The sequence below is a fragment of the Rattus rattus genome, chromosome 4 (genome assembly GCF_011064425.1).
Source record: "Rattus rattus isolate New Zealand chromosome 4, Rrattus_CSIRO_v1, whole genome shotgun sequence".
NCBI classification, from domain to species: Eukaryota; Metazoa; Chordata; class Mammalia; order Rodentia; family Muridae; genus Rattus; species Rattus rattus.
This window is the reverse complement of record NC_046157.1, coordinates 121,874,519-121,898,022: the sequence shown is the minus strand read 5'-3', so window position 1 is coordinate 121,898,022 and position 23,504 is coordinate 121,874,519. Positions and strand designations below refer to the sequence as shown.

Sequence of the window (23,504 nt, the reverse complement as noted above, 5' to 3'; positions counted from 1 at the left end):
CATTTCCTTACAATGAAATCTCATGTTCTATACTCACCCACCAGAGTTTTCCAAACCGGAAGCTCAGGGATATGCAGCTCTATTATGTACTTGAGTACCTCTGTATGAAAAGTAAGCACTGACAGATGGATGATGTTGTTCCCCTTTGTGTCTGTTTTTCTCCAGTTTGCACCAAGAGAAAACAGGTATTGGATCGTGTCTAGGGCTCCCGAAGTGGCAGCAAGTAACAGTGGAGTACACTGATTCCTAAAGTCGAGAACACATCGTAACAGTATTGAGCACACATACAGCGTCACATTTCCCTTTATTGTATTGCTGCAAGAACTCTATACTATCCCTTTGTCTTCCTTTAGATTCTCATTCTCTGAATTCCACAGATTTGCCTTCCTGCCTATCTCTCCTTAGTAGTCATTTCTGTCCTCTTTCTCAATTATTATACCTTGTAATGTGTTTGGAAATTAATACTATACAAAATAATTAAAATATACTATCCTATCTAATCTTTTCAGAATTTCTATAAATTAGTGGAGATATAATCAGATAATAGCAATCGACCTTACAAATATCAAATAGATTTGATAGTTATCAAACACATTTTTAAATATTTTATATCCAATTGCAAATCCCAGTTCCCCCATTGTAGTGGAAAATAACAGCAAGAAAATTAATTGTTGTTTTATATAAAAAAGAGTTGTGTGCATGGTTATCCAACCCAGTGTTCAGCTTCCATTTTCCCTCATAGGGAAACAAGTGAGGCCATCAGGACAGTAGTAGTAGTTGTTTCAAGGGCACCTCTGTGAAGACAAAGGATGCCTTCTATCCTTTTCACTCCTGTCCATAATACAGGCAAGAAAATGGAATGGCAATAGTTACCATTTTGTTCTATGGTACAGAAGCCATATGTTAAGGAGCAATAACAAAAGTCCAGTGTCCCTCAAATTTCCAAGCCAGTATGCAAATAACAGATACACAATTTGAAGACTTAAGGCTAACGTATCCATGAATAGGTTCAGGAAATCAAAATAACCACATGGTCTTTGGATTCGTAGACAATCTTTAAGAAAAATTTATGCCTCTACTTTTTTTTTTTTTTTTTGGTTCTTTTTTTTCGGAGCTGGGGACCGAACCCAGGGCCTTACGATTCCTAGGCAAGCGCTCTACCACTGAGCTAAATCCCGAACCCCTATGCCTCTACTCTTAAAAATGGCTCTTCAGCAAAATTAATGAAACAGAAGACTGAAGGAGATGTTTCCTGTTTCCAACTTTTCTTCTTTTTGCTTGTATCTCTGCTAGACACAAGTAGCTACTTCTGCTGAGAATACATTCTATCTACCTGGATCTGGAACTACCTGGGTATTACATAGGAAACAAGAACAACTTTATCTCCCTTAGTTACATGGTTAGCCTAATAAACCTGTCTGTGAAGCTATACTATTGATACAAAAGGAAAAGAAATTCCCAGGAGCCATTCTTTATTCCTCTAGAAAACACACATAGGTGGATGGAAGATCTGGTCTTTATAAATTCTAAGCTTAAAGAGAAGAAGTTGAGGGTCAGAGAGGACATCAGCGCTTTGCTACCCCAGACCAATTAGGCCCTTAATGGTGATGATCATCAGGAAAGAAGTTCATATTCTTACAGATGCTCAATAACTCACTCAGCTGTTGCCTCAGCCTCTAGCAAACTCGGATCCTTCCTACAGAGTGCGATGATGATGCAGATGTTATCATAGAAGGCGGCGAAGTGTATTGGCATCCAGCCTCTTTTCTCAGTAAGTGTGAAATCAGCTTTGAAACAAAGTAGACAGATGGTTGCTTCCAGTGAACAACCTTGTGCAGCCAGGTGTAGAGGTGTTGGACCTGAGATGAACAACGATTGTTTAGTAGTCAAAGAGATAGCCCTCCTAAAATAAATAAACAATAAATGCGCATGCCTTTATGAGTCCAACCATGCAGCTTAGTGCTTTATAATATTTGAAAAGACTGAAAGTAAGCACAAAAACAATCATTTGGACAAGCTTGTATTACTTTGTTTAACGTGGAATGTCTGGAATAATCATACCTTTTATGGACAAGAAATAACATGGGGAAAAATATGTATTTGTATAAAATACATACACTTTTATTTTTGAAATATAATTATATTTAGTTGCTCAGGGTGGCCCTAAAACTTTAGGTATTCTTGCTAAAGGGTCTCAAGTAGCTGGTAAAGCAGGCCCGTGTCTCTAGGCTTCGGTGCCCAGTAATCTTTATATCACATCTTTGTCTGTAAAATATGAGCTGAATCTATGTGTTTAAAACCATTACTTAGCTGGCTCCATCTCCCATATTCTGGGTTGTGGATCCTGAGAGCTTTATAGCTGTTGACGACCCCTATTTGCTACATGTGACTTCCTAGAAGTAATCACAGACTTCATTATTCATGGTTCTCGTTTGCAAGGCCGTATTGGTTGCCCCATTTTCCTCTGCTCATTGCTAGGCAAATGCAGCACACGTTTGTGTACACGTGACCACTCTCAGGCTCTTGGTGGTACTGAACATGGTGTGTGGACACTCCAGTTCAGTGTGACTAGTCTGTGTGTCGCTTGTGGTTTGAACAATGGCATTGTGAGCAGCCTCAGGACCTGCCTACTGTCTGGGACCTCTAGCAAGCCGAAGCTTGTCCGTGGCAGAGTATGAGATCTTAACATCATGTGTGCTCTGGAGGAAGGATACACCTTATCACTCTACATTGTATTACCCTGAAGACCTTGGACAGAGCTTACAGAGAGACAGCAGTGTGTAATCTTTAGTATGTAACAGACAGTCCCACTAGGAGAAGGTATAGGAAGAGCAGGACAGCTGTCACTTATATTTACTGTGACTGAATCTTTGATAAACTCTTCTTTAAAAAACTTTGGCACCAAACCAGATTAAGAGTTCTAAGAAGTTGGCTGGGATTGGAGGCCATACATTGCATTATGAGAAAGTTTGAGACTGAAGGACAGTAAGAAAAAAGGATCAAAAAATTTTTAAATACTAAATTTAAAAATTCTTGCTTCTGGGGTTGGGGATTTAGCTCAGTGGTAGAGCGCTTGCCTAGCAAGCACAAGGCCCTGGGTTCGGTCCCCAGCTCCGAAAAAAAGAAAAGAAAAAAAAATTCTTGCTTCTTTTTCCAATTTCTAGTAAGGTGTGTATGATCACAAGACACAACAGACGGTCAGCTCTAATTACAAATACAATGCTCAGCAGAAAATTAACAGGCCTTTCAAAATTCAGTACAGAAGTGACAGTAGAAGGCAAACTGCTATGCTCCAAGTTGTAAGGTGGCCCAGAAGCAGAGCAGCATGACTATCAGCAGTGCCATCAAGCAGAACTTCTAACGTGACCAGCAGAAGGAAGGCTGATGATGAATTGCTAGAAGCTTGCTGTAGGCAAACATGAGCGCTGAAAAATCTGGGAGACCTGTCATAGGGGCTTCTGCCCAGTTCCTGCTAGTGGGACGCCCTGGAAGAAGATTGAAGGAGGAGAAACATAAGGTCATGGCTCCTTTGTGGAATACTCTCAGGTGTACTCTGTCCTTCACTGGAGTAGTACTTAGTCCCTCTCTGCCCTTGACAATATGGGCCTTGTAAAGTACTTGTTTGTTTGGTTTGGTTTGGTTTGGTTTTATGGAAGAATTCTTTAATTACCTAGTGTAGACTCTGAAGGTATATGGTAAATCTCTTACATGTGTAGAAAGGAAATGGAAATCTGAGGACAAAGATACTTTTGTGTTTTTATATTCAATGCTTATCTCAAAACATTGATCTCCACCAAATGGAATCATTCCTCAGAGCCCATACATCATTATCACCCCTAGAGGGCAGAGTGTCTAAATTATATTAACTTGTTCGTGGGAACAGGATGCTAGAGATTGAATTTAGGACCTTGCACATGCTGGGCAAGCACCATATAGCTGAGCTACATTCCCAGCTCTTAACTGCTTATGTACAAGCTTCCACAACCACTTTGGAAACTGAATTTATAAAACCAGTCTAGATGGTAGTAAATATTATAAAAGAGGGATACCTAACTTATGAGTATTAATAAACATGGGCAGAAAAATTACACTTCAAATGAAAAATGAAACCTGGTTATTTTACATTTTATGCAATAAAACATTTGCGGATTATATACTATAAAATGTTTTATTCTTTATTTTTTGATGAGGTAATTATTCATTTTCAAGACAGAATTTCATGTAGTCTAGGCTATCTCAAATTCACTATATAACTGAGAATGCTTAATCCCTGTTTCCTATTTCTGTCTCCCATGTGCTGGAATTACAGGCTTGTAACACCACACCCAGCAAAAGTTTTGGCATATACAATAACCTTTTAATATGTACACATACTTCGCTTATGCCTTACCGTTTCTTTCTTTTTTCATATCCACTTTGGATGACTCTGTTTAAAGAGAAAATTGACATAGAAACATGATTACCAATATATAGGAGAACAAATGACAGGGTATCGATACAGAAAGCAGGCTCACACCAGACAATGTGGAGTACAATTTCTAGCAGAGAGATGAAGGCTGAAAACCATCCCTTTCAAAAGCTAATCAAAACCTGCAGGTGGGAGGATGTGCTGATTTAACAGTAATATTACAAGCAGTTATTTACTTATTCATACTGTGAAATGTACCTATTTATCAGCAGATAGAAATCTGAGAAAGACAAGGATGAATAGAACATTTTTAATTACCAAAATTTCTTTTCACATTTAAAAGTGCTTAAAGGACAACTGCTACTCACTGCATTTAAATCACCGAATTCTGCTTTATATCAATTAGGCTTATGAGTACCGAACAAAGTTTGGAAACTGAGTAAAACCTTGGGTGAACATGATGAAGCGTCTCTGGTTGACGTTGAAGTTGGCGTTACACAGCTGACATATGATAGGGACCCGGTTGTGCAGGGCAGCATGGTGGAAAATGGCGTAGCCTGCTTCATCAGAAACATTGATTGTGGAGCTTGAGGTTTTACGGCTAAATGTGTGGAAAACAGCAGACAAGCCTCTTTCAACAGCAGACTTCAGACCAAATGGGATACTCTAAAATTATTTAAAGGATCAGCATTAGTTTTTTAAAGTAGTTATTTTTTAAATAAAAATACATCAAAGTTTTCTTTAAAGGGAAGAAAAGAACACATGGAATGTATCAAAAGAGTCACAAGTTCAATGTTTGCCATGTTACCACAGGGGACAAGTGAAGAGCTTCTCCCTGGACAATGCTAAAAGTCACAGAGCTACAAGGAGATGTTGAGCATGGAAAATATATTTGGAGAGATCGTTTCCCTGTCTTTTAGAGTTAACTGTAGCTTCATCCCTGCAGACAATTTCAGCAAAATGGACAGATACTTTCGTGAAGTAGTTTAAAAGCAAATGCAGTCTTAAGGACAACTCAAGAAACTTTAGTCAGCTCAAGTTATATAGCTGGAGAGAATTCTTTCTTTAGTTCTCAGATAAAGGTAAAAATATTATGCTCTTTGAGAAAGTCTGATAGTTTAGGCTAGTTATCCAAGTTTTAAAACTATGGCTTTTTAAACAAATAAATGGGAAGTAAGTACCAGGGTAACCTTTGAAGTCTGTTAAATAGAGGGTGACTCCGGATGCCAGCTCTGTCTAGACTGCCTGCCATGGTGAAGCTGGGTGCTGTTGCTTCCTGACTGTGTGACTCCTATTAACTCGCTGCACCCCACACTTCTCACTTGTATAGTAGATGTGATAACACTACAAGTAGTTCTGCAAAGGGGCTTTCCTATCTAGAGTAGTGCTTTAAACAGTAGACATCAGTGAATATTTGCCATTCAGATTAATCTCAATTCAGTTTATTACAATTTGTTTACTTTGCCAAAAATGTAAAATCTAGAACCGTAGTGATTTTCAGCTAATGAAACACAGAATCTTTATTTCGTACTGAAGAATTTGTTTAAGCATTAGTACATCCCCAGTACAGATGTAATGCTAGAACAGTTACAGGACCTCTTCCATTCTCAGGAGACAACAAAGCACCCTATTGAGACTTTGTCTGTCAAGCTCCAAGCTAATAGACTTCAGGTCCTAGGAGTTCTCTCCTGGAGAAGTGAATTCATTTAAAAGGTAGTGTTGGTGGTCAGAGGTGTTGCTCTCTACTCATTTCCCTGACTTTTGCCTGGGCATCAGAGACCTTGACTGAAAATTTACACAACCCCTGTTCTCAGAAGAGTACTAAAACTCTCTCCCTCTCCCTCTCCCTCTCTCTGTCTCTCTCTCTGTCTGTCTCTCTGTCTCTCTCTCTCTGTCTGTCTCTCTCTGTGTCTCTGTCTCTCTCTCTGTCTCTCTCTTTCTCTCTCTCTCTGTCTCTCTCTCTCTCTCTGTCTCTCTCTCTCTGTCTCTCTCTCTCTCTCTCTCTGTGTCTCTGTCTCTCTCTGTGTCTCTGTCTCTCTCTCTCTCTCTCCTGCCTTGTCTTGTGGGCCCTGATTTCCTCTGGTCAGAGCCATGCCTCATACTGTCTGGTGTTAGGGCCTGAACTTTCTCAGAGCCCCTGCCATGTTATTGTCTGTCTGCCTGTCTGTCTGCCTGCCTGCTTGCCTGCTTGCTTGCTTGCCTGCTTGCCTGTCTGTCTGTCTGTCCATAGCCACCAATGACTCTTCTAGTAAACTCCATACCCCTAACAATCCATCTCAGCACCCTTCATTAACCTCACATCCTAGACCTTTCACATCATGTAGAATAGGGGACATCAATTTATAATATCTAACTTCTTACACTTTTTGATAGTAAAATACCTTGCATTTCATAGCTTTTTTTAAACCAAATTTTTTCTTAAATTGCTCGTGTAGTTGAGCTTCAGTCAGTGGAAGCCTTTTCAATCTCAGATTATTCACAATTTCGTTTATGGCTCCCCACCATTGAGTCTTATAGAGTTGCTGGTAGAAAATTTCAAGTTCAAAATAGATCACATAGTAGCTATAAAAAATAAAGGAAAGGGGTGTATTTTATAGTTGTGAATTAGTTTGCTGCTTATTTATATACTGTCAAAACTTGCTTATTCCATAATAATTACATAGGACTATAGTTTGAACTATACTTGATAATATAAAAAAAGCATTATTATCAACTATTATTGAGATTTAGTGACTATTTAGCTTGGTTATGTATTCTCATAACAGATTAGGAACACTGTCCTCAAGTCACTAGAAGCCTAGGTTCTAGAGAAAAGAGCTGTAGAAAGGGTCTTCCACCTCTGTTTTCCTTTCTCTTACTGTTTTAATCTAATTGTGTCCATAAATTGTTTTTCTGAGGGATAATCATCCTTAAGGCCAACCTGGAATAATGTTTTAGGTAATGGCTCCTTGCCTTTTACTGCATCTGTAGGCTAAAGAAATTCCCGCCCAATCCTGAGACATGGGCTGGAAGACAAACACAGGCCCTCTCATTCTGGAGTAGAGCAGCAACACACCATACAATTAGTCCGTTGCCTGCAGTGGCTTCTTATTACAGGAATGCTTGTGCTTCCCCAAGAGGAAGCACTGGTGACTCTTCTGGCAGGAGTGAAGACAATCTAAAGAGAAGCACTTTGTGAGACTGTGGGTCTCTACTACCCTGTGAGCGCCTCTCGTCAGATGATTGTGTGAGGTCCAGGGTCAACTGTATACTAAGCTCTGGCACTAACCACATATAGGTGCTTTATATGTGGTTAGTGCCACAGATGGTCTGTACTTCAAAGTTAGTGGCTAGATATTTTAGCCAGGTAACCTTCATGCAAGTACTGTGTAGTGATGTACTACATGTCTTATTCAAACTTTAAGTGTGATTATCGCCAGGGACTTTAGGGAAGCTCACTTGGTTTCATTAAGCAGACTTCTGGTCAGCTTCCCTACATCTACAGCAGTATCATGAAACTGGTATGTTCTTCTCCAAACCGGGTATTTTAGGACAATTAATCTGTTTGCTTCAATAATTATCATTGTTATAAATCAGCATTGTTCTAGTCTTAAGGACTTGCAGTTTGTTGAGTATCTGATGGTAGTTCCATGCCTTTATTCTGTCGTGATGAGAAAACTCACACTGAACCTAAAATGAGTCTATGATCTAAATTTTCTAGCTATGACTCAGTGTAGTGACTGCTTCTTTAAATCAAGGAAAGCAAGAAATACCCTGTTTCCAGTTGTTCTCATTATTCTCTGGTCCAGCACTAAGAGCCCTACATTATGATGAAAAAAGAAGCAGACTGTCTAAAAGAAAAAGTTGTTTGAAATTATTGGAGTTTTAAGGTAGCACTGCTTTGAAAACAGTTACTGGGAAAGGAACTCTTATTTCATTGGATCTGTCAAATCTAACTCATGCCATTTGCCAGGCATGGTGAGAAGCTAATTTGAGAGAAAGCAGCACACACTCATCCAGAAGCAGGAGTTATCAAAGATGGCACGGAACTTATTGGGCAGCAGCAGGAGAAAGCAGGGAATCTGGGCAGGAAAGGAAGAAGCCCAGGGTTTTTCCTGTACTTGAGAAGACTGGCCAATTGGCGTACAGAACTCCAATTAAACATTATGCAGAGGTTGGCTTTTACACCGGATGAAGGTTCTCTAGTGCTTGATATGTGAACCTGGAAAATACTGATTAGGTGTTTGTGGTTTTTACTTTCATTTCATGCTGTCTGGTCTAAAAACATGCTCATTTTGTATTTGTTTTTACTAGGCGTGTGTGTGCATGTGTGTTCAGAGGTTAAGTGTCTTCCTTTATATCTCTGTATCATGTTTTGAAGCAGAGTTTCTCACTGAACCTGAGGTTCACTAATTGGCAAATGTAGCCGGATGAATGGTGAGTCCCTGGGATCCTCCTATCTTTACCTCCTAGTTATGGGAGACTCCAGTGCTGTGCCTGGAGTATTTATGTGATGCTAGAGACCAGATCTCAGATCCTCATGTGTGTTCAGCAAGCACTTTAACTAATGTGCTACCTCCCAGAACCTACTATAGTTTTCAAAACTTGAAAACTCATATCTACCTACAATTCACCAACTTATTCCCCATTGCTGCTCATTAGTCAGAAACTAGAGGAACAAATGCCCAATGACATCACATTGCAGTGGTTGAATCTCTTACAGGGCAATAACAAGATGCATTCACTAACTTAACTATTGCACCAAGGACAGCCTCTCACGAATCTAGCTCTCCTCACTGCTTCCATGCACTTTCAGAATCACCGCTGTTCCAGAAGCCTGATAGAAGCTGAGAAGTAGAATTTCATTCATAGATGTCTCCAGGATAGTGTGCACTCTGGCAACGACTGTCTATGGAATATTCAGTAGATGCTGAATCTTTGAACAAGACCTTCCTTTTCCAAAGAGACAACAAACAACTTAAGGCAGAAGGTATTTCCATGGAGTCTGCCTATGAGTAAGAGGCCACCTTCACACAGGTCCTCAAACATGTCTCCATCTTCACCCTGCTCTTTCTCCTTCAGAAACATGGTCACATGGTAGCTGACTTCATCTTTAGCAGACGATACTCAATCGATTGAACACATTTAATTCTTTGTCTTCACAGACCTTTTGCCTCATTTTCTGTTCTCCCCATCCCAAGTGTATATGATTATTTTTACCTCTTCCTGTTTCATTAACTTTCCCTCAATTTGCCCTTTAACTTGCTGCAAATAGTCTCCATTGCTCATAGTCTCATTGGAATTCTCTTACCAAATCAAAACTAACTTTAGAGGCAGCCCTTCACTCTAAAATAGTTGTCATTTTCTGTTGTATCTGACACTTTTATTATATTTATTCTTACACAAACATCCCATTTGACTGCTACTCTGTCTCAGTCTCTGTTCCCTACTTGCGTACTATACCATCTCAGTCTTCTTTGTTCGCTCTCTCTCCCATGTTTCTTTCCCTACTCCATTTTTGAAATTTCTGTTCTCCAGAATTTCAGACTTGGCCCTATTCTCTCAACTGTCTCCATCTACTAATGGAAACAAAAGAGTGGAAACAAAAGAGCAAGCAAACCTTTTTCTCTGAGCTGTATAATTCATGTTTTAAAATTTCAGTATCCATGGTGAAATATAGGTACATAGTACATGGAAGGCTCTAGAAGCACTGAAGGGACTACACCATTTAGAAGATGAAAGACATAGCAAGGTCTGGCATAGAGGATTTGGAACTGTTAATATAAGGAAATAAAATGGTGTGTGCTGTGTCCACTCCTTTCAACAGCCCCTCATAATCTAGTCCTCACCTCCATGCCTACCTAATATGTGTGCTCACTGTAAGAGCTAAGTCCAAGCTCTAAGGATATTTGTGGGTTGTATCAAAGTGTGTGAAGTAATAACTTTACTATGCTTTCAGTCTGTCATTTACAACATCATACCTGTTCTAGGATTGCCATTTTAAGATTTTAAGCTAGCTTTTGCTTTTTGCTGCTTTCTTGTTTTCTGCTAACATTCAACAATCTGTGGCTGGTATGAATGGAAAGCTCCTCACCTCTTTCCATAAAACTCCATGACTGGTACTGAGTAAAATTCTTTGTATCCTGAATCTTCTGTAAAGGTATTAGCAGCACATGCCCATATTTTTTCGGCATTGTTCTAAAATAAAATTCACATATTAAAAAAAATACTTAAGTGAACTCTACAATTCTAAGATTCTTTATCTGAAATGTTTTATGTGCAAATGAAAAAATGCCCCAGAGAAATCTGATAATTGCATGTATCCCACTCTTAGTCTGAGAACAAATATAATAAATATAACAAGTAAGGCGCTGATGTATGTGATGCCATCAGCTTCCTGGGTTATCAAACTTAAGGCTGTCTTTTTTCTTGTCATAATCTTTGAGAAATAAAGATAGATTAGCATAGTGTTCAGGAATTTATTTATTTTTTCCCTTTTTTTAATTAATAAAGTCTCTCTGATGTGCCTGGTTGACTTTGAATTCATGATTCTCATGCCCTTGGGATCTCAGGTGTGCCACCATGATCAGCCATGTGTTCAGGATGTCTATTGTATGCTTTAACTGTCCGAGGACAAAGATTGCTCATTCGAAATCTGTAAACTCTGTGATGAAAGTAGCTGTATTGGGTTTATTTATCAGTTTATTCTTCAACACAGCTGCTTAGAGGTGGCTGCATTTAATTCTTGTTTGTTTCAGGAATGTGTAAACAGAGAGTGGCCGGTGACAATGGCTGTCTAGAGACTTACAAGGTGCCTGTACCAATAGAAGCTCTTTCTCAGTGAAAACTTATGAAAACAGCTGAAACAACAGAACATCTCAGAAATACTAATGATCCAAAGACCTTAAACTCGTCCAGAGCATTCTCAACTGGACTCGTGCTGATGTCAAATTCAATCCCTCCGTGCACATGGAAGAACTGATGTTCTTTGTAATCGAAGTTCTGGCACTTAAAGTTCCGTCCATAGATAAATGGAGGCAGTTCTCTCTCCGTCTTGACCTTGTCGTCTCCAGAAATAAAAACAATTATTTGAATTTAAAATGTGGAAAACACATAGATGATTGCATTTTAGATATCTGATTATCATTCACGTAAATAAATATAAAATTCCATAAGAAATTAAAACTTGGCAATTACTGACTATAAAATTATTTACACTCTCTCTACAAAGACACACACATACACACACACACACATACACACACATACACACACACACACACACATACACACACACACACACACACACACACACACATACACACACATACACACACACATACACACACATACACACATACACACACACATACACACACACACACACACACACACACACACACACACACACACACACACACACACACACTTGTGGCACTAGAGACTATACTCAGGACCTTGCATACAAAAGTGGTCAATCACTGAGCTCTCTTCCGGGCCCCTTTATTTCTCACTGTGAGCTGTGTTTCACTATGTCACCTATGATAGCCTTGATTTCAAGTTAGACTTGAATTTGTGATCTTTTTGCCTCTCTCTTGAGTAGCTGGGACTACAGGCCTATGTCAACAGGTCCAGTAACAAATACATAGATAAATAAGTAAATACATGCCTAAGTATTTAACTTTTAACAATAAAATAAATTCGTTTAATGAATCTTAATGTGGCTTTACTATATAAACATTTAAAAAGCATTGTCAAAATATTCTGGTTGACATCTATGAGTAAACATTAACATATAATTCCTCAATTATTGGAAATCAAATTCTGTGTTTTTGATAACTTTTATTTAAACAATGACAACAAAATCTCTCTTGAGGTACTTTAGGCAAAAGATACTGTAAAGAATTAAGGAGGTATTTCTCTGTTATCTTAGTCAGTGTTCTATTGTACAGAGACATCATGGCCACAGCAACTCTTAAAGAAGACAGCATTTATTTAACTGGAGCTGGCTTACAGTTTCAGAGTTTTAGTCACTGCTGGAAGCACAAGGTACATAGTCTGACATGGCAGTGGAAAAGTAGATGAGAGTTCTATATCCACATCCACAAGCATTGGGAAGAAAGCAACACTGAGCCTGGCTTGAACTTTTGAAACCCCAAAGCCAACCCCAGCGACACACTTCCTCCAACAATGCCACCTAATCCCTCCTACTATTCCTAATCAAGTAGTGCCACTCACTGATGATCATACACTTGAGTACCTGAGCCTGGTGGGCATCCTTATTCAAACCACCACACCATGTGATAAAACTAATCAGCTCCTATTACTAGGAAACAATGAGAACATACACACTACTTATTTGAAAAATAATTTTCTAAAATCCCAGCAAACATAAGATCTATTTTTGCTTATCCTCTTACCTGAAAAAGGTGGAAGTAGACTACTTAAATATGGAACTTTCATCTTCTTTTTTAAACTGAGTAAAAATGGAATTAGAAAACATATTAACTTTAGATAGCCTATCCCTCTTCTGATTTCTTTTTTTTTCTCGAAGTGCTTTTGAATAACTTTTTTTTGAAGAGAGAGTCTTTGTTGTAGCCTCTGGTAAGTACAAATGTCAAGGTAATCCTGGTTGTACTTTATAGCATTAGTAAGCCAATAGGCTGTCTCAAATATGAAGATGTTTTCATGCTGCTGAATATGTGTGGTACTGAATGTCAGCTTCATCATCATACCCTCAGCATATTTCATGAACATAGCCTTTTCTTCAGGGCTATTGGGTTCATATGTTGGATCTTCATTCATGTCTTCATCATAGATCCCCTCAAAGTCTGGGTCAGTTGTAATATCAACCAAACCTTCACAGTAAGAAAAAAATTAGGTAGTAAGAGACAAGATAAGGAAAGGTCCCATGAAATTTTCTGGGCAAGACACAATTCTTGTAATCATGAACTCTAGCTGTGGCTGCCTCTACTAGGTTGACCCAGAACTGACACCACCCCTGCAAGCAGTCAGTCAGACATGAGAAGCTTGGGATGACCTACTTCTTTTTAACTGCCAAATTCATAGCTAAGGGTACATTTATGGAAAGGAGCTTCATGGCCTTCAGTTGTGTGCCCTCTGCTGATTCTACCCAGCTCCAATTGTTAAATAAAAGACCTTGGTTAAACAAAGTGGATCACAAAGTAAAAACAAAACTTATAAATCTTGGAAAGAACATAGTAAAGAAGGGGCTATTAATAGGATGAGAGTGAGTTAAAGTTTAGGGAAAAATGCAAAAAATGCAAGAGCGTCATATATAAGGAACAGGTTGTATTCAACACTAGGCCTATCCACACATCCTATGTGCTTTGCCAGCTAGTGAGTCCCCCAGGAACCCCTTTGTCTACATCATTCCAAACCTCAATCTGATTCCTACTTGCACAGCCTAGGTTCTGGCCCAACCTGACAGTTCCCTAACCCCTTACCTTCTCTCATGGCCCACAATCTCCAGGCCTCCACTCAACTGAACTGCCTGTGTGCTGGCCTAACCTGGTGAATTCCCAATACCTCAGCCCATCCATGTCATCTCATACTCCTAAGCATATCTAAGGTAGTGTAGCTTGTACATAAGTTCAAACAGATGTAGCCATTGTCCCATTTGTGCATGTGCTTGGTTACCACTGACTTGGAATTAGCCCCATTCTACCAAATTGAAATCAAAACTACCCAGAGGGTTTGGATTACTATTTCCTCCTCTCATCTGATCTAAAATCAACCAAACTTGGGCAACAACAGAGAGAAAACCAAGCTACAACTTAACAGAGGAAGCCTAAAATCTCACATCAGACATACAACCATAAAAAGAATTTTACATGCCAAGATCACATCACAAAAATAAACACTGTATGAAAGGCCAATACAGTATGTCTTTCCCAAGACCCACCCAACCCTACAGAAATGTTTTCTAATGAAAATTATCCAAATTAACCCTCAGGACATAGAATTTGAAAGAAAAATCTTAACCATGACCAAAGAATTTGAGTTTAAGGAGGACACAAATAGCTCAATGAACTTAAAGAGGATAGGAATAAACTCCTGAACCATGTCCAAGAAAGCAAAAATACATTAATGAATGAGATAAACAATGAAAATTCAAACTCTAAAAACTCAATTCAGTAATGAAAAAAAATTGGAAATACTGAAAAAAAAATCAAGCCAAAATGAAGATAGACTAAAATTTTCAACAGTGCCACTTAAAAAGAAGAAAGACTTTCCAGTATAATGGATTAAGTAGGAAATATAATATCAGGACTAAAAGATAAAGCAGAGGAAACATACCCCAACCCAACCCCAATCCCAACCCTAAACCTAAACCCAATCCTAATAAAGAATATGAAAACTTTTTAAGTCACAGTAAAGAAATGTACAGAAATCGGAACACCGAAGAGAACAAATGTGTGAGTAGTAGGCAAAGATAAAGGGGCAGAATGCTCAACAGAATCACAGAAAACACGACGTCCCCAAAGTAAGGAGACATAGCCATACGAGGAGCACACCGGACACAGACAGGATCAGGAAATGCTCCATAGCTTCTTATAGTTAAAACACTAAGTATACAAAATTCAAAAAGCATATTGAAAGAGAAAAATCACAAGTTATATAGAAAGGAGAGCCCATGAGGAAAACAGCTAACAGTGGAAACTCTAGAGGCAAGAAAAAGCCTAGACTAGTGTACTATAACTTTTAACAGACCACAGATGAAAATCTAGACACTTTACCTGGCAAAACTATCAGCCATAGTTGAAGAAGGAAAAAAACTTTCCAAAGTCTAAATAGGCTAAAGTTCACCAATCTAGCATTACCAAGAACACAGGAATACTAGAGGAAGGGATATGTATAGCTGAAAAACATAGAAAGCAAACAATATGACTAAAATTACTGAAAGACAAACTATGAGTGAGAACGCAAACAGCAAAACAAAATATACAAATAAAATACCCATAGGGAAAGGCCTGCTACCAACATGCACCTTTCCTTTTATTCTCCCAGATTTCTTCTTTTGTTTTCATTTTTTTTCATCTTTATTAACTTGGGTATTTCTTATTTACATTTCGATTGTTATTCCCCTTCCCGGTTTCTGGTCCAACATCCCCCTAACTCCTCCCCTCCCCTTTTCTATGGGTGTTCCCCTCCCCATCCTCCCCCCATTATCGCCCTCCCCTCAACAATCACATTCACTGTGGGTTCAGTCTTGGCAGGACCAAGGGCTTCCCTTTCCACTGGTGCTCTTACTAGGCTATTCATTGCTACCTATGAGGTTGGAGCCCAGGGTCAGTCCATGTATAGTCTTTGGGTAGTGGCTTAGTCCCTGGAAACTCTGGTTGCTTGGCATTGTTGTTCATATGGGTTCTCAAGCTCCTTCAAGCTCTTCCAGTCCTTTCTAAGATTCCTTCGATGGGGGTCCCGTTCTCAGTTCAGTGGTTTAATGATGGCATTTACCTATGCTGTATTCTAGGTGTGTCTGTCAGGAGAGATCTACATCCGGTTCCTGTCAGCCTGCACTTCTTTGCTTCATCCATCTTATCTAGTTTGGTGGCTGTATATGTATGGGCCACATGTGGGAAGGCTCTGAATGGGTGTTCCTTCTGCTTCTGTTCTAAACTTTGCCTCCCTATTCCCTCCCAAGGGTATTCTTGTTCCCCTTTTAAAGAAGTAGTAAAGCATTCCAATTTTGGTCATTCTTCTTGAGATTCATGTATTCTGTGCATCTAGGGTAATTTGAGCATTTGGGCTAATATCCACATATCAGTGGGTGCATGTGTGTTTTTCTGTGACTGGGTTACCTCACTCAGGATGATATTTTCCAGTTCCATCCATTTGCCTATGAATTTCATAAAGTCATTGTTTTTGATAGCTGAGTAATATTCCATTGTGTAGATGTACCACATTTTTCTGTATCCATTCCTCTGTTGAAGGACATCTGGGTTCTTTCCAGCTTCTGGCTATTATAAATAAGGCTGCTATGAACATAGTGGAGCATGTGTCTTTGTTATATGTTGGGGCATCTTTTGGGTATATGCCCAAGAGAGGTATAGCTGGGTCCTCAGGTAGTTCAATGTCCAATTTTCTGAGGAACTCTAGCTTGATTTCCAGAATGGTTGTACCAGTCTGCAATCCCAACAACAATGGAGGAGTGTTCCTCTTTCTCCGCATCCTCGCCAGCATCTGCTATCACCTGAGTTTTTGATCTTAGCCATTCTCACTGGTGTGAGGTGAAATATCAGGGTAGTTTTGATTTGCATTTCCCTTATGACTAAAGATGTTGAACATTTCTTTAGGTGTTTCTCAGCCATTCGGCATTCCTCAGCTGTGAATTCTTTGTTTAGTTCTGAACCCCATTTTTTAATAGGGTTATTTGTTTCCCTGCGGTCTAACTTCTTGGGTTCTTTGTATATTTTGGATATAAGCCCTCCATCTGTTGTAGGATTGGTAAAGATCTTTTCCCAATCTGTTGGTTGCCGTTTTGTCCTAACGACAGTGTCCTTTGCCTTACAGAAGCTTTGCAGTTTTATGAGATCCCATTTGTCGATTCTTGATCTTAGAGCATAAGCCATTGGTGTTTTGTTCAGGAAATTTTCTCCAGTGCCCATGTGTTCGAGATTCTTCCCCACTTTTTCTTATATTTGTTAGAGTGTATCTGGTTTGATGTGGAGGTGGTTGATCCACTTGAATTTAAGCTTTGTACAGGGTGATAAGCATGGATCGATCTGCATTCTTCTACATGCTGACCTCCAGTTGAACCAGCACCATTTGCTGAAAATGCTATCGTTTTTCCATTGGATGGTTTTGGCTCCTTTGTCAAAAATCAAGTGACCATAGGTGTGTGGGTTCATTTCTGGGTCTTCAATTCTATTCCACTGGTATCTGTCTGTCTCTGTACCAGTACCATGCAGTTTTTATCACTATTGCTCTGTAATACTGCTTGCGTTCAGGGATAGTGATTCCCCAGAAGTCCTTTTATTGTTGAGAATAGTTTTAGCTATCCTGGGTTTTTTGTTATTCCAGATGAATTTGCAAATTGTTCTGTCTAACTCTTTGAAGAATTGGATTGGTATTTTGATGCAGATTGCATTGAATCTGTAGTTCGCTTTTGGTAAAATGGCCATTTTTACTATATTAATCCTGCCAATCCATGAGCATGGGAGATCTTTCCATCTTCTGAGATCTTCTTCAATTTCTTTCTTCAGAGGCTTGAAGCTCTTATACAGATCTTTCACTTGCTTGGTTAAAGTCACACCAAGGTATTTTATATTATTTGGGACTATTATGAAAGGTGTTGTTTCCCTAATTTCCTTCTCGGCTTGTTTCTCTTTTGTGTAGAGGAAGGCTACTGATTTATTTGAGTTAATTTTATACCCAGCCATTTTGCTGAAGGTGTTTATCAGGTTTAGTAGTTCTCTGGTGGAACTTTTGGAATCACTTAAATATACTATCATATCATCTGCAAATAGTGATATTTTGACTTCTTCTTTTCCAATCTGTATCCCTTTGATCTCCTTTTGTTGTCTTAATGCTCTGGCTAGAACTTCAAGAACTATATTGAATAAGTAGGGAGAGGGTGGGCAGCCTTGTCTAGTCCCTGATTTTAGTTGGATTGCTTCAAGTTTCTCTCCATTTAGTTTAATATTAGCTACTGGTTTGCTGTATATGGCTTTTACTGTGTTTAGGTATGGGCCGTGAATTCCTATTCTTTCCAGGACTTTTATTATGAAGGGGTGTTGAATTTTATCAAATGCTTTTTCAGCATCTAATGAGATGATCATGTGGTTTTTTTTCTTAGAGTTTGTTTACATAGTGGATTACCTTGTTGGATTTCTGCATATTGACTCATTCTTGCATACCTGGGATGAAGCCTATTTGATCATGATGGATGATCGTTTAAATGTAGCTAATCAAACTACCAGTGAACTCCTAAACCTGGTAAAAAAAACTTCAGCAAAGTGTCGGGGTATAAAATTAACTCAAACAAATCAGTGCAACTGACCATTATCTCTAATGAACATAAATTCAAACATCTTTAATAAAATACTTGCAAACTGAATACAAGCATACACCAGAAAAGTCACCTAACATTTATCAGGTTGATTTTATCCTAGGGACACAGGGATGGTTCAACACATGTAAGTAAATAAATATAATAAATAATACTGTCTTAGTTAGGTTTTACTGATGTGAACAGTCACTATGATCGAGGCAATTTGTATAAAGGACAATATTTAATTGGGTCTAGTTTACAAGTTTAGAGATTCAGTCCACTAGCATTAAGGCAGGAACATGGCAGCATCTAGGCAGGCATGGTGCTAGAGAGGAGCTGAGAGGTCTACATCTTATTCTGAAGACAAACAGAAGACCAGCTTTCAGGCAGCTAAGGATGAGGGTCTTAAAGCCTACACTCACAGTGATGTACTTCCTCCCACAAGGCTACACCTGTCAATAGAGCTACTATTCTCTGGGCCAAGCATGTAGAAACCATCTCACCTATAAATGGACTTAAATTTAAAAATCCATGTTTGATGATACAGGAAAAAGTCTTTGAAAATCACTATCTTATCAAAAAGCAATTTACAGATTCAGTAAATCCCGATCAAAGACCCCATGATAATCTTCACAGAAATAGGAAAAAATTCTAAAATTCATATGGAATCACAAAAGATCCTAGAGAGCTAAAGAAATCTTGAGTGAAAAGAGCAATGTCGGAATTATTACCATTCCTGATTTTAAGCTGGAAGTAGCAATAAAAAACAGAATGGTCTTGACACAAAAATAGATATGAAGATCAATGGAAGAAAATAGGAAATCCAAACATATATGCACATAGCTACAGCCATTTGATATTTGAGAAATTTCAACCAAAATATACATTGGTTCAAAGATAGTATCTTCAACAAGTGCTGGTGGGGAAACCGAGTGCACATATGTAGAAGGATGGAATTAGACCTATATCTATTACCCTGCACAAAAAGTTAGCTCTAGGTGGGTCAAAGACATCAATGCAGAATCTGGAATGCTGAAACTACTAGAAGAAAATATAGGAAATGCCCTACATGATATATTTGCAGAAGAGAACTCTTTGTAGGTCTCTGTGTAAACCTGTTGGGAGATTAATATCCAGAAAATACAAAGAACTTGGAATTCAAGAAAACAAATTACCCATTTGGAAATAGTCTATGAATCTGAACAGAGTTCTCAAAAGAGGAAATGAAATATAGCTAAGAAATATCTTTTAAAGTGTTCAACCTTGTTAACAATCACAGATTACCCCAGTCACAATGAATGAATGGCCAAATTCATGAAAACAACTGACAACAAAGCCTGGTAAAATCCAGGGAAAGGGAACTCTGCTCATTCACTCCTATTGGAATTGAAAACTGGGACAGCCACCACAGAAGTAAATTTGGAGAATTCTTAAAAAATTAAAAGTTAATCTATCATATGGCCCAGCTTGTAGTACTCAAAGGACTCAGTAGCCTACTCTAGAGATACTCAACCATGTTTATTGCTACTTTATTCACAGTAGCTAGGATGTGGTAACAACCTAAATGTCCTTCAACTGGTGAATGGATAGTAAAAAGTGTGATACATATGTTACAATAACGTTCTGTTCAGCTGTAAAGAAAAATGAAATTTACAGATAAATAAGTGGAACTGGTAAATATTGTGTGTGGGTAACCCAGATACAGAAAACAAGGCCATATATTCTGTCTTATTTGTAGTTCCTAGCTCCAAAAATTTAGATCTAAGTATATAACCTGAAGTACTAGTAGAAGCCAAGAAGGTAGAAAAACATTGTTGTAAGGCCAGGGTGAGGGTGGAGGTGGGGTTCCAGAGAGGACGATAGTAGCTGACAGGTATAATGGGGTGACTCTTAATTGAAAAGGGGAAAGATAGAAACTCTAAGAATGATTTTTAAAAGCCACAGGGCAACATATTTTGTAAGCTTACAATAATTATATATAGATATATAGATTATGTACTTATATGTGTGGGAATATATATATGTGTCCTTTTTAATTGAGCTATACTACATAAGATGGCAATACTTCCTCCTAATAATCATGCACAATCACCATAAGATGTATGCACATAAGCAGGACGAACAGGGTCTGTGCAGGTTCAAACCAGATAGGGTCCCACCTCTGAGAGGGGGAAGTGGAATACGGGTTCCATCCCATAACTAAGAAGCTATCTATAATTGGTATTTGCTTGCAAAGAATAAATTAAATTTTCTACAATGGCATCTCACTGAATATACCTACCAGACGTCAGAGAAGGCCACATGCCCAGCAGTAGATGGCCAACAAAAATGAACTCGATGGTATTTGTGTGTGTGTGTGTGTGTGTGTGTGTGTGTGTGTGTGTGTGTGTGTGTGTATGTGTGTGTGTTTGTGTTTTAATCATGTTGCTTCCTTTGGGCACTTTTGTCTTATTAATCTTTTACTTTTATATTATGGTTTCTTATTTAACATTGTGTGTGTGTGTGTGTGTGTGTGAGAGAGAGAGAGAGAGAGAGAGAGAGAGAGAGAGAGAGAGGAGGCAAGTTTCTAAGTTTCTTTCATCTGTTTGTTTGCCTGTTTGTTTTTTAAAGAGAGCAAGAAAAAGGATAGAGTTGGGAAGGTGGGGACAATTTGGAAAGAGTTGGAGGAGGGGAAAAAGTGTGATCAAAAATTATTTTATGAAAAAAGTCTTACCTGCTGAACTAAACTCAGAATATATGTTTTTAGTTGTTTGAGGCTTCCCATCTTGATCAATGTCCATGATTGTGCGCCACAATTCAGAGAACCTGGCTCGTTTCTCTCTGGGCATGTATATTCCATGCCACAGTGCTTTTAGCATATAGTCAATATGGATCAAAATTTGTCCAACTCTGGTATCATAATAAGCTGGAGGTAATTGACAAGAAGAACTCTGATCAAAATTGGCTTCTAAACTGATTGAAGGAATTTGATTTAAGCAATAAATTCCAATGGCCAACTCCCTTAAGATCTGATGGACTTCCCTGTAGTCTAACTGGGTAGTAGGGTCCACAGGAGTCAATAGGACGGCAGTGGAGAAGCCTACATTATTTATTTGACTCATGAGTCCACACGGGATGTCTAGTTGAGAACGAACATCATCCTTGGCAGCCAGCCAGCTGACTAGTGCTGTTGTTAATAATTCTTGCACTTCACTTCGTTCATATTTTTCAAAAAAAGCAGAGGCATTTCGTTGCACTGCTAAATTTTCCAGGAAGGTTTCTTCATCTTGTCCTTGATCAAATCTAACTATTCCTTTTTTTACTATTCTTAACATTTCCAATTAAATCTAGCTTGTTCTTTTTGAAGTTTCTGCAACAAAGGAAAAGACAATAATATTTACCATGGCAATAAAGTTGGATTTTTAAAAATAAATATGTACCTTTTATCTTTCTAAAGTTAGTTAATATTTTCATGGAGAATCTGTACTTTCTACAGCCTCCAATTAATTCAATCACAAGTAATTTAATTTTAATTCTTAAGTTTGTAAAATCTTTAGCATCAATCATGTTAAATTACTTGAAAAGTTCTGCTTTTTATTCAAAAGTCACTGAGAAATCCTGTGCTTTACAAAATTCTGCCAACAGCTGACCACACATAGTTGTTTCATAAGATTATATATAACATCTTAGTTTGTGTAAGAATACTCTACAGTGTTTATACAACAAGGAAATAGCTCCACCCTCTTCCCATCTGTCCCAATTAAGTTTCTATTTGCTGTGATAAATGCCATAACCAAAGGAACTTGTGGAGGAAAGAGTTTATTTGGTTTCCAGGCCACAGAGCCCATCATCTGTGGGAAGCCAGGGCAGAGATCAGTAAGAAATTGATTACTGGCTTGCTACTTCAGGCTTTCTCACTTTGCTTTTTTTATACACCGATAACCATCTGACCAGTGATAATGCCACCCACAGGAAGCTTGGGCCTGTTTACATCCATCATCAATCAAAAAAATGTCCCACGGGATTGTCTACAGGACAATATGATGATTTGGTTGCTTGAGATTTTTCTTAAATGACCTAAACTCGTGTCACTTGGTAAAAAACTAAACAGAACTTCATCATTAAATGGCATGTGGCTGTATTTTAGAAAAACATCACGTTTGTACACAAGAAGCCTTGTACTTTATTTTTCATTGTAAATATTTTTAACTACCTCCTCCTCTCTTTTCTGCCTTCTTACTCCTTTCTTACATATTGCACTTTCCCTGTTAGAAGCCCTTGAGACCTGCATGCTCTCCCTCTCTTGTGGTGTTTCAGCCCACATCCTGGTTGAGCTGTTCCTCCCACCTACTCGTTTGCTCCGGAACAGTTGAATGCCACTTTCGCAATAGTTAACTACTATTCTTTTCTGAGCATCTAAATGCTCCACATGTAAAACACAATACTTATTTTACTTCTTTAATATCATCGGCCTTCACTAAACTGATATTTGAAATTTAGCCTGCATCAAAATCACCTAGACCTTCTTAAAATACCTGTTTCTGGATCACATGGGTAGGGCAGAGAAATTGTACTTTGCAGGCAATGCTGACACTGTGTATAGAATCCAGCTCACCCGGCATTTTTCTACTACTTCATAGACACCAACATGTAAACGTAGGAGATCCTAGGTCATAATGGGGGTTCAAAGTTTTGAGAACCAGAACCCTGCTCCAAGACTTGTGATCATAAGCACCAGCAACTGCCATGGTCATGGGAAGAGACAAGGAAAAGAGAGAGGCCTACTTGGAAATTATTTTTTCTAGGAGAGTTGCCTCGACGGTGGTCAAGGTAGTCTCTGGAACAGGCAGCCGTTGCTTGGAATGGCTTCTTGAGGGTCCTGAATCGCCCCACCAGAACTACAAAGCTCGAGACGCTCAGGGAAGCTGTGAGGGCCTTACCTGTGCTGAAGGCTAAAGCTGGTACGAACTCCTGGGAAACCCCTGAGCCAGCTAAAGCTGTCCTAAGGCCTCCCACATACAGGCCGTGCCTTAGGCCAAGAATGTGAGGCGTCTGCAGCTGGGGCGACCTCTGTACTAGTTGGCGGATGGCACACAGCCTAGTGGTTGTTCCCCTGAGGAC

General features: G+C 38.8%; 1 protein-coding gene across 2 annotated transcripts in view; it reads right to left on the bottom strand.

Annotated features, from left to right (window-relative positions):
• Ankar (ankyrin and armadillo repeat containing) overlaps positions 1-21,775 on the bottom strand; it is a 65,289-nt gene extending 43,514 nt beyond the window's left edge. Inside the window, exons 1-9 of one of the 2 annotated variants that reach the window (XM_032901064.1) lie at positions 21,118-21,775; positions 12,808-13,245; positions 11,291-11,454; positions 10,482-10,585; positions 6,790-6,970; positions 4,855-5,074; positions 4,391-4,426; positions 1,658-1,859; positions 38-246 (exon numbers count right to left, since the gene is read on the bottom strand). In XM_032901064.1, the coding sequence (XP_032756955.1) occupies positions 38-246; positions 1,658-1,859; positions 4,391-4,426; positions 4,855-5,074; positions 6,790-6,970; positions 10,482-10,585; positions 11,291-11,454; positions 12,808-13,245; positions 21,118-21,718 (2,155 nt within the window). In that variant the 5' untranslated portion in view covers positions 21,719-21,775. The remainder of the gene's footprint in view (positions 1-37; positions 247-1,657; positions 1,860-4,390; positions 4,427-4,854; positions 5,075-6,789; positions 6,971-10,481; positions 10,586-11,290; positions 11,455-12,807; positions 13,246-21,117) is intronic. The other variant, XM_032901065.1, reaches the window with a different exon arrangement.
• Positions 21,776-23,504: the final 1,729 nt, after the last annotated feature.